The sequence below is a fragment of the Erigeron canadensis genome, chromosome 1 (assembly GCF_010389155.1).
Source record: "Erigeron canadensis isolate Cc75 chromosome 1, C_canadensis_v1, whole genome shotgun sequence".
In the NCBI taxonomy this organism is placed as follows: Eukaryota; Viridiplantae; Streptophyta; class Magnoliopsida; order Asterales; family Asteraceae; genus Erigeron; species Erigeron canadensis.
The window spans coordinates 35111688-35123941 of NC_057761.1; the positions used below are offsets into that span (position 1 = coordinate 35111688).

Sequence of the window (12254 nt, forward strand, 5' to 3'; positions counted from 1 at the left end):
GCAAAATCTAAATAGTGATGGGGGGTATACGATGAACCAATAGAAAGAGAACACAAAAGCAAAAAAACTATGTAATAAACCAACAAAAACCGAACGAAAATAGAAATAACAAAGGAAAAATTAAATATTGTGTAAAAGTTTCCAATATATTAATTCAGAACACAAAAGCCAAAAAACTATGATGAACACCAAGAAAAAACCCCAAACGGGATCCAAAATGGCAAAATCTAAATAGTGATGGGGGGTATACGATGAACCAATAGAAAGAGAATACAAAAGCAAAAAAACTATGTAATAAACCAACAAAAACCGAAAGAAAAATAACCTTAACAGGATTCGATATAGCAAAATCCGAAAAAACGCGGGGTATAGGTGGACCAATAGAAAGAAAACACAAAAGCAAAAAAAAATATGTACGAAACCAAGAAAAACCGAACACAAAATAACCTTAACGGAATCCGATATGACAAAATCTCGGAAAAACGCGGGGTACATGCGAGACTAATAGAACAGCGCGCACGTGGCACGTGGCACTGTTCATAAACTTTGGCATTAATGAGATTACAATTATGTAATGATTGTCACTATTTAGATATAACGAGAGCAAGTACTCGTGCGTTGCGGCGGTGAGATGGTGAAGGTGATAGGTCATACAGTATGATAGGTTATAAGAGGTGATATGTCATAAAATGTCTTAGCCATACGGGCTCCGCCTTCGGATTTAAAAATTCGTCAAAAGTATATCGAATGACATCTCTAATGAAAGAGCATGAAATTTTAAGAACACCCATATAATTTTTATAATTTATCGATGAACGATTTTTGAGATAAAATATTTTGAAAGAATTAGAGAAATAATATGATTTATGGAGGAGAGAGAAAGTTGTAGGCATTGATGTATGATATATTATGTATTATCATGTGTACATTGTTGAAATTGAAAATTGAAACCATATTTGTTTTATAATATAGTATAGATGTGTTATATAAGGACATTTTTAATGGTAAAGTTTTTTCATAAAAATTGTTTTGGAAAAAAGTTTTGAAAATATATCAAAGTTTATTAAATTACAATTAAAACTGAAAGAGAAAAAATGTAATAATTTGAAGTTTTTAATTTATTCTAAAAAAAAACTTTTATATTAAGTAGTAAAAGGTATTTACAAAAGGTTTATATATATATATATATATATATATATATATATATATATATATATGTATGTATATGGGAAAAGTGAACATAAGGTTGTCCGGCACCTAAGCTTAGGTGTGGAACCTTCACATACTAAATTTTTAATATTTGTTGAATTTTAATTAAATCAAATGACCCCCATGATTTTTATGAATTAAAAAAAACAATATATGAGTGTTCCACACTTAAGCTTAGCTACCTAACAGCCTTATATTCGCATCCTTGTATATATATATATATATATGGTTATATAAAGGGGAAAGGAAATATGAGGCTGTTAGACATATAAGTTGGGTGAAAAAAACCCCTTACATATATTTTTTTAAACCATAAAAATCATGGGTCAAACAATGCTCGAAATGTTACATATATTTAGCGTGTAACACATATGGAGCTTCGTGAATGAAAGATAATGAATCTAACTAAGCCTTATGCATATTTTCGAAACCATCTTTTGAAAATGGGTCGAAAACTATTATGGGTAAGAACAAAATTGGGGTCTAACAGGCCCATAATTATTTTCAAAATAAATTGTTTAGTTTGTTACAAGTTATAATGAAACTATAACATCCACTCTTTTTGATATTAGATTTCAAAGGAATTCGTAACTCAACTAGTCAACTATAGAAAATAGTTTATGGGTCAGAGCAAAACATGCTTTCAAGGGCCCATTTCTTTTAATTGGAGCAATACTGGGCTAGCACGGCCTGGAGTTTTAAATTTATCTAATGGGTTGTTACAAGTTAGTGACTTGCAGTCTTACAGATGAAATAAAAGATTTTAAGTCACCCAAACCAAAAGCAAAACTATGCTTGCAAGTACGGCTATAAACTCATTTAATCTATATCTATACTATTTTATAAAGCAGATTTTACATAAATTTTCAACATTGAACTTAAATTTTCAATATTGATTTTAAGTATTTTCCCAAAATGTCTACCTAAAAGAAAATGCGATAGACGACATAAATGTACACAAACAAAGATTAAAAATTAACGAATGCTATCAAAGATTGACGAACAAAATAATGAAAAGAATTATAGATGAGTGATTAATGTACAAATTTATGTCTTATGTTTGCTAAGGGACTATCTTTATCAATTTATGTCATAAAACGAAAACGAGATCACCCTCTTCAAATTACGGTAACGACACACAGGACGGTGTTTACCGGCTTGATACCCTCCCCTCACAAGGTGCTCCGTCCACTCAGAAAAAAAAAAAAAAAAAAAAACTGCTAAATAGATACACTTTTTTTTAAGTTTCAACACGGCAGCTAGAACAAAAACAAATAACACATGACACACGTTGCGAAAAAATGCATCTTGACCAACGTGTGGGTCCACATACCAGATCAACGGTTTCGATCCCATCTCTTGTTCTTCAAAATAATTATAAACAAATTTCATTCATACATAAATACTGACCAAATAGTCAAAATACAGTCCCAACATTCATTCACTAAAACTTAAAGAAATATTAAAAAAAAAACATATCACATACATAACTTTTTTGCTGTAAAGGCATCTCTTCATATATATGTCACATTTAACCAACATGCCGGAAATCGACTCAAAATCCGGTTACAACAAATCAAACTCTACCTTTTATAGCAAACGAAAACCCCCACCGTTGCCCTCGAACGAAACGCTCGACGTCACAACCTTTATATCAGCGCGTGCACACCACGGCAAGGTTGCATACATTGACGCATCGACAGGGCAACGTCTCACTTTTTCAGATGTATGGAAAGCCGTTGAATCGGTTTCCTCATCGCTATCTGAGTTAGGTATTCGTAAAGGCGACGTCGTTTTGTTACTTTCGCCAAACTCGATCTTTTTCCCGATCGTTTGTCTATCCGTGATGTCTATAGGTGCTATTATCACAACCACTAATCCTTTAAACTTGAATACCGAAATCAATAAACAAATCAAAGATTCAAAACCAAAACTGGCATTTACAACCCTTGAGCTTTTTTCAAAGCTCAGGGATTCTAATTTGCCAGTGGTGTTAATAACACCTAATGAGAAATTCCTCGACACCACGACCACCAAAGTTGTGACAACTTTGGAGGAAATGATGTCGAGGAAACCGAAAAATAAAATAACTAAAGAGAGAGTAACACAAGACGATACTGCCACACTTTTGTACTCCTCCGGTACTACTGGAGCGAGTAAAGGTGTGATCTCGTCCCATCGCAATTTAATTGCGATGGTACAAACTGTTATTGGGAGATTTAATTTAGAAGTACAACAACAACAAACTTTTTTATGCACTGTCCCTATGTTTCACATATATGGACTAGTTGCATTTGCGACAGGACTAATAGCCTCCGGGGCTACTATTGTAGTCCTGTCAAAATTTGAAATGCATGAAATGTTGTCCTCTATTGGGACATATAATGTAAGTTATTTACCGCTAGTGCCACCGATACTGGTGGCACTGGTTAATAACGCTGAACAAATAAGAGCTAAATACGATTTAACAAGTTTGAAATGGGTGTTATCTGGCGGAGCACCTTTGAGTAAAGAGTTAACCGAAGGGTTTATGGAAAAGTATCCTGGAGTTACTATTATGCAAGGGTATGGGTTGACAGAATCTACTGGAATCGGTGCATCGACAGATAATATAGATGAGAGCCGAAGGTATGGGACCGCGGGGATGTTATCGTCGAATATGGAAGCCAGAATCGTTGATCCGGAGACCGGAGAAGCGTTGCCGGTTAACCGGACCGGAGAACTTTGGCTCAAGGGTCCAACAATTATGAAAGGTAACAATAGTTTCTCTTTGCAAAATTTAATTGTCAAATACACTGTTAAGATAAAAGACATAATATGACTTCAGAAATGGATAGTAAAAACCAGCAGTTGTTTTTGGACTAACATAGTTTTGATCAATATTGAAAAAGTGTGAATCTGAAGTGTCAATATTTTGCATCTATTTAGGTATCCCCTTTGAGAAAAAATAATAGTAAATTATAATAATAAGTACTAAATTAAATATTAAATTAATGAGAAGTTATAATTTCTGATAACTGTGAAGATGTTAATTAAAGAGGTAGTAATTGAAATTCTAATAATATCAATTGTACCACTTTGTCATTGTTAGCTTTAATGGTTTTGGGGCCATAGTTAATTATTTCCAGAGACAACAAAAGTGGTTCCTGTCATGGTCATTCGATGCTTTATATCTGATATGCCACTAGTATAATGAAGGGTGGTGAGTGTAGTGGTTGAACTTGTCGTTAGGTATGGGTGAGTATGGATCAGTTTCTGTCGGTTTTACTTATAACCAAAACCTGAACTGATCCATTCGGTTTTAAAAAACCAAAACTATGAGATTTGGTTTTTGCTCGGTTCGGTTTGGATCGATTTCTGTTTTTTTTTTGTTTTTTTAATAACTTTTTATTTTAAAAGTTTTTTATATATTATGTTATAAATTTAACTTTCAATTGTTAAGAAAAAAAAATTTGATATAAAAACTCAGATACAGAGAAGCTTTTTAATAACTAATTATATCTTTTAAGTGTTAAAATTTGTATAACTTTTATAAAACGAATTGTTTTTACTGCACTTTTTTATTAGAAGTATATAATTTGTAAAGATTTGTACATTAAAAAGATAAAAAGATTAAATATATTAACATATTTATAAATTATAAGTAATAAATAACAATGTAATATGATATAAATATAAAAAATATATATATTTAGTTCGGTTCGGTTCGGTTTTTGATCGGTTTTTTGGCTTATGAAACTAAAATCTGAACCGATCCGTTCGGTTTTTGAAAAACGAAAACCAAACCAATGGATTTCGTTCGGTTTTCGTTTTTTTTGTTCGGTTTTGCCCTATCGTTAGGGGTGTTCAAAAGTCAAAACTATCCGTATCCAAATCCGTTATCCAAATATCTAAAAATCCGATCTGTTTTTATTCAAAAAGTCGGATATCCGATAAATTCGAAAACCTTATTTATTTTTTAAATAAAAATTCAAAATTTTATTATTTAATACCTAAGAATATCCGAAATTATCCAAATATATATATTTTTTAAAATTCGGATATTTCGGATTGTTCGAAAATCCGATTTGGGATATCCGAACTTCGGATATCCGAAATTTCGGATATATGTTCGGATATTGAAATCCACTATCCGAAATTTCAAATATCCGAATTTCGGATATCCGACTTTGAACACCCTTGCCGTTGCATATATACAAAAATAGTAGTATTTAGGCAAGTATAAAAATATGCTCGGATTTTGCTTTTTCTGTTTTCATCTTAATTTTGAGTTGTTATTGTTAAAATTCACATTTATTAGGCTACTTTTAATAAACATCTTTGAGTTGCCGAATCGTATCTTTACAAATCCTTAAAATCCTTACACATTTTTAAATTTTTTTATTTGGATCATTTATTAGGTAAATTTTTTTATTTGGATCATTTATTAGGCTATCTTCAATAAGCGTCCTTAAGATATGAATTCATTTCTTATACTTCAACTTGATAAAAAAAATTTATAAATTTATTATGTGGATCATTTTTATATAATAAAACCAAACATTAACTTCTTATTTTATAAAATAGCAAAATATGTTATGTCAACCCAAATAACATTTCTCATAATTAAGTTCAACACAAATTTTGCTAAAGTATTACTACAAAACAATAAGGTAAGATTAATAAAGAGCGGGGAATTTATTTAATTTTTATTCTGTAATGACCACTAGTGCATTTACAACTTTTTGCAACATAGAATAAACCTCTATGAAAGTTGCTTTTTAAAAAGTATTATTTTCCAATGTTACAAGGTTTTGCAACATCATGTTGTAACATAAACCTCCATCGAAAGATGCTTTAAGAAAAGTCTTCTTTTCCAATGCTACCAAGTTATTTAAAAAGCTTTTTCAAATAGTAAATTTGGTCTAGTTTATTTACAAGCTAGTTTTTTGAGGTGATTCTCTAATTGATGAGTTTGATTTTTTATAATTAAGTCAAGAAAAAAGTTATAAACTTAAAATAAGTCATAGAAACCAAGTTTATCAAAAATAAGCTAAACAAAAATTTAAATTAATCCATATATAAATAATAACCAAGTTACATATAGATAATGGGTAAGAGCAACAAGTTGAGTCACTATCCCTTTTGAAGCGCAAAGTCTATTCTAGTGAATACAAATCCTTGGTTCCCCGGGCTCCGCGTGTTACTGTGGACCACCTTCTACACCCACTTCAAAAAGCGAACCGCCTCAGGGGATAGGGATCCAAATGTGTCAAAGGCAAACGGAATGAACACGTGCTGATTCTCTAAACATGTTGCCTCTTGCTTAGCAAGCTTCCTAGCTTCCGCCTTCAAGACCACCTGGCCCGGAACGAAGCAACTGATTCTCAGCCCGACCAATGGGGACATCCCAATGAGGTCGACTCACAGATGCTTACCTACTGCCCAGCCAACTAGGGCCTTCTTTTTTGGCTGAGATTCTGGCACGCCTAAGCACATCCCATAAAACATCTCTAATCCAGTCATGATGATACTTGAACCCCGACAATTCCTTATAGTGGAGGGCATGCTCGCCAAATCTATCCAAACTGACTTTTTTTTACAAATGGGGCATGAATCATCTGGAGGGAAAAGAGGAATCATGAGCTGGTATTTGAGGATGGCTCTGTTCGAAAATAAGTTAGGCCTAAAACTTTTTAAGCTTATATTGGAGATGTTCTAAGATTTACCCTTTTGTAAGCAAAATTTACTAATAACCATCTAACTAAACATCACTATCAATCCAAATGTTGCAAAGAGAAAAAAAACGAGTTTTTGTTTACTTTGGTATTTCTAAACCAAGGACTCATACTCTGGGAGAAGATTTTCAACTTTCCTATCTTATTTGGTTAATTGTCAAGTAGCACCATTTGTCCGTAAATCATAGGTTGTACCGTAAATATTAGAATTATCAAACAATTCCAGCTAAATGATCTTATGATGTTATTGTAGGTTACTTTAGCAATGCCGAAGCTACTGCCTCCACTCTAGACTCAACCGGATGGTTAAGAACCGGTGACCTTTGCTACATTGATGAAGATGGGTTCATCTTCGTGGTCGATAGATTAAAAGAACTCATCAAATATAAGGGTTACCAGGTAATTAACAAACTCAAATTAATCATCATACCGCTGTTTTTAGCCTATAAGAACTAAGAAAGGATTCTTTTTCCACAAATTATCGAATGTAAATGCCAGTAAAACTTTCATATGCACTTATTCAGCAATTTTATGTTCCATTTTATTTACTATTAGTATAAAGAGTATAATGCTTTAGCTAATTTCATCCGACAAATAGGTTCCTCCAGCCGAACTTGAAGCATTGTTACTAACCCACCCTGAAATCGACGATTGTGCTGTCATCCCGTAAGTCCACTTACTATCTATTTTTTCTGACCAATTTAAAAACAAAAAAATAAAAATAAAAATTTTTGGGTAAACTATCGTATCAGGTTTCCAGATAAAGATGTTGGGCAATTTCCAATGGCGTATGTAGTGAGAAAAAATGGAAGTAATTTGTCCGATAAGGAAATTATGGATTTTGTTTCTAAACAGGTAAAACAATATTACTCAAGCAAATATACGTATATGTGCATATATAGATGGTCATTGCTGCCGAAAGATGATATGACATGAATTTGCATCATACAGGTAGCGCCATACAAGCGCATTAGGCGTGTAGCCTTTATTGGGTCAGTCCCAAAGAACCCCTCTGGAAAGATTTTGAGGAAAGATCTGATCCAACTCGCAACCTCCAAACTATAAACGAAAGAAGACGATATATATCGCTTCCCAGGACGAGCTTTCATCTTTGTTGAGTAAATATACTGGATTGGGTTATTATATGGTTACATGTTTAGATATTGTGATAAATAATGCATTTTTCTTTTATGGTAGGATCTTTTATATATGTTCACACCACAATTTTATTAGGGAATTTTTATATATAATACATTAAATAGTTGTAACTTACAATAAAATTCAGGAGGTTTGCTTTTAATATGAATGATATAATTTTTTTTTATACACATAAGGATAGCCTTAGGGCTGCAATGCTATATTTAACATTTTCTAATGAAAAAAGTTATCCACTAATTAAGTTAACCACTATGAGTATATGATGTTTATTGTAATATTGTTGATTTGGTCGTGGGACTTGTGTAAGAAAATATAAGAGGATTTGTTAGGATTTACCAGGATATGAGTATAGTATATGACGATATGTTGGGCCGTACCAATAAGAGGAATTGAAAACAAGGTGGGCCATACCAATACAGGAATTGAAAACAATTGGGCCGTACAAATAAGCGGATTGTGTATGGAGACAGGAATGAAGTGGGAATGTGGACCAAATAATGGGAATGATTTGACCAAAACCCACTTCATTGCTATATTTATTTATCTATTTTTCAAATCCAAAACCTTCAAAACAAACTGTACGTACATGTTTAATACAAAACTGGGATTAGGAATGGGTGAATTGGTTTCTCTATCCAGATTGTAAAACACGTTTTGATTTTGAGGATTCTCAGAGAAAAGATTCGAAATAGTCACATAATTATCATAATTACGTTATAAAGAAAGAGTTATTTAAGAACTCATAAATTAAAAAAAACGCGTCTAGACCACGTATTTCTCTCACCTTCCTCTCTTTTCAATTAAATTAGAAAATTCATTCAAATCATTCAAAGTGCTTTATCTCACAAATCGTAAATCATTAGATGAAAAAAAATATATGGGACTATGGGTAGTCTAAAAATTTCGTTTTCTTTCATTGGATATGCAATACGACACATTTTGATGTAAGAAAACGAAAATTAAAAAGTCGTCAAAAGTATATCGAATTGCATTTTTAATGAAAGAGAACGAACTTTTAAGACTACCCATATTTTTTTTTTCCATATAACGATTTACGGTTTTGTGAGATAAAACATTTTGAATAATTTAAATGAATTTTCTTATTTAATTGAAGAGAGGGAGAGAGAGAGAGAAATGTAGGGCGAAATATGTGGTCTAAAATTGTTCTCGCGATCTTTTTTATTTGTGAATTTTCAAAATAACTCACCTCTTAAGTCGCATCAACGTCATATACTTGTCCTCCAAGATTAATGATGAGAACCTTCTCCCATTTACCGATTTTCTTGTAAATATTATTTGAATTTGTTATTCTAAAATTTCAGATATCTGAATTTCTTAATACCACATATATCTATACTACTCTATAAAGCAAACTACCCATTTAAATATTTAAGATTTTAAAATGACCATATTACCCATCTTTCTTATTCACTAATTTAAATATCTTCACTTATTTATCTATAATACCCTTAATGAAATAAATAACAACATAGATTCTCCAACCCTTAAAGAATCATATTAATCTCTCTTACATCAACTAATTTGCATTCACCACCACGCTACCACCACCGTCACCGCCGCACATCGCCACCACCACCACCGCGGTCGCCACACCTTCGTCGCTACCACCATCACCGCTGCTGCGCCGCATCACGCGTTCATCCGTTTATTGAATTTATAGGAGTTTAAATGTTATACCTTTGCAAACCATGTGCAAATACTGGATATCATAAATTAACTTGATTAAGAAAATGATTTAAATATGTCAATTGCCTTTTTCAAAAGGGATTAGTATATTTTAGAATGTAAACAACTTTACACGAATTGTGATAGTGTGTATCGAACTTCAATCTCGTGCATTGTATGTAATGAACTTTCAAATCCTGTGCATTATATGCATCCAAATATATGTGGCAACCAAATAAGTTGTCACTTGTAAGTTTTTAATTGGCCGAATACATACAATGCACACGATTTGAAAGTTCATTACTTACAATGCACGAGATTGAAATTTGATACACACTATGACAATTCGTGTAAAGTTGTTTACATTCTGAGGTACTAATCCCTTTTAAAAAGTAATGATCGACAACCCATACTCAGCCGATTAAGTCGAGTTTTTATCAAGCAACTTAAGCCCGACCCAATCAACTTGATAAATTATTTATTTCATGCTTGGAATACTTAATGATCTGAGTCCAAACTTTTAGTGGCTTGGCTCGATAGAGCGATTATCGAGTTTCTATAGCTCTTGATATCTAGTAGAAAATAGGGATAAGTATTTTGAAATGTAGCAAACTTTGAACGAATGTCTATAGTAGGAAATAACTAAATTTATATGTATTGTATGTAAACAACTCGAAAATAATGTTATTGTATGTAAGAAAATGTGTTCAACCAATTAAAATCAGACAAGTGACACCTCTATATGGTTGTCACGTATGTTTTCTTACATACAATAAACATTTTTTAAAGTTGTTTACATACAATACACACAACTTTAGTTATTTCCTACTATAGACATTCGTCCAAAATTTGTTACATTTCAGGATACTTATCCCTAGAAAATATGTTGCTCAGGTATTTGAGATATCTGAACTTTAAATACTAATGTTTACTACACTACTTTTTAGGATATATATTTATGTTAGACTTGTGTTTAAGAACATTTTTCTTGTAATATTGGACTGATGTTTTCTCAAAGTTATAATCTTAGTTTTTGACTTATGGTATTTTTTCTAAAAAGTATATACATATATGATTGAGCTTTTTGAGATGAGCTCGGGCCTTATTTAAATCATGCATAATTGATCCGAGCTCGAACTTACATACTGAAAGGTCGTTTAGCTATCGAGCCGAGACCTCAAGCTTACTCAAGTTTTGTCAAGGAACTCAAACACTGTAAACCTTGAACTCGATCGGTTAAACTCAATTACAGCCCTAACCCAGACTAGTCTTTTAATTAGTTGATGATCGACTTTAGAAGACGTGACCAAAAAGGACATGTCCAATGTAATCCAATTCAATCTCATGTATACATACGTTGCTCTTTTTGAACAAATATAATGTTGAAAATTTGGCAGCATCATATATAATAACTATTGTAATGTAATGTAATATTATTGCTTCCACCTCTTTTGGCCAGCCACTTAGCACCAACAATTGCAAAAAAAGAAAAGATATAAACAATACACTAACCCCATGTATGCATATGCGCAATAGCATAACTCTTATGACTAAAGAATGCTATCAGGAGGACATTACAATGGTAAAGAAACTACAAGTTGTGATGTGAACATAGATAAAGATGATTCAATTTGTTATATATATAAACATGATAAAGCAAAATCAAGATGATCAAGATTGATCACCATTAAAGTATTGATCTACATATGGATTAATGACTTCAATAATGTATACTAATATAAAAAATGGGAGAAGAGAGGATTGGAATAAAAAGCACTCTATCCAAGAGTTACATCGACTAACGTGGTTGGGGAGAGACAAAAAAGAAAGTATGTGGATTTTACTGATCGATTACCGAGTATATTATAAACTACAGTAATTCTTTTTGAGGGGCATGTTTTGTAGGGATACATTTTTTTTCCCGAAAAGATGAAAGGATAACATGACACTCTCAATTTTGATCCTTCTTATGATCAAATCATTACTACGCCTTAAAAGTTTTGCTATTACAGTACGTCTTAGTAGCTACGTAGCACTGAAATGGATACGGCAAAGAGGTACGGGAACGATATGGGAACAGAGAACGGCAAAATTAAAAAATTTAGGATACGGGTACGGCAAAGATACATCAATAAAAAACAAAAAATAAATAAAAATATATTAATTTTATATATAGAGAGACTTGAGAGATTATGTATAACTATTTTATAATATATCTTGATGGTGACTGGTAATCACGGATTTTTTACTAATTAATTTTGGAATAGAAAAAGTCTGATGATGATCTCAATTGTATAATGTAGTTGGTTTGTGTTTGGGGCTATGCATAATCGCAAGATGGCATTCGTTCATTGAACCTCTTATATTAATTAGATATGGTATGGAAGTTTCTCAGAAACGTTTCGGTATATATGGTAACTTCAAGAAAACGTTTCATACGCATTTCGTACGAGTTTCCATTCCCATGAAGTTTCTGAAACGAAT

General features: G+C 32.2%; 1 protein-coding gene across 1 annotated transcript; it reads left to right on the top strand.

Moving 5' to 3' along the window:
- The first annotated feature begins 2633 nt into the window (after nt 1–2633).
- Nucleotides 2634–8252, top strand: LOC122601086 (probable CoA ligase CCL5). The gene is made up of 5 exons (XM_043773860.1): nt 2634–3962; nt 7180–7325; nt 7525–7592; nt 7679–7781; nt 7878–8252. The coding sequence occupies exons 1-5, from the start codon at nt 2732–2734 to the stop codon at nt 7989–7991; spliced, it is 1662 nt and encodes a 553-aa protein (XP_043629795.1). The 5' UTR covers nt 2634–2731; the 3' UTR covers nt 7992–8252.
- The last annotated feature ends 4002 nt before the right edge of the window (nt 8253–12254 follow it).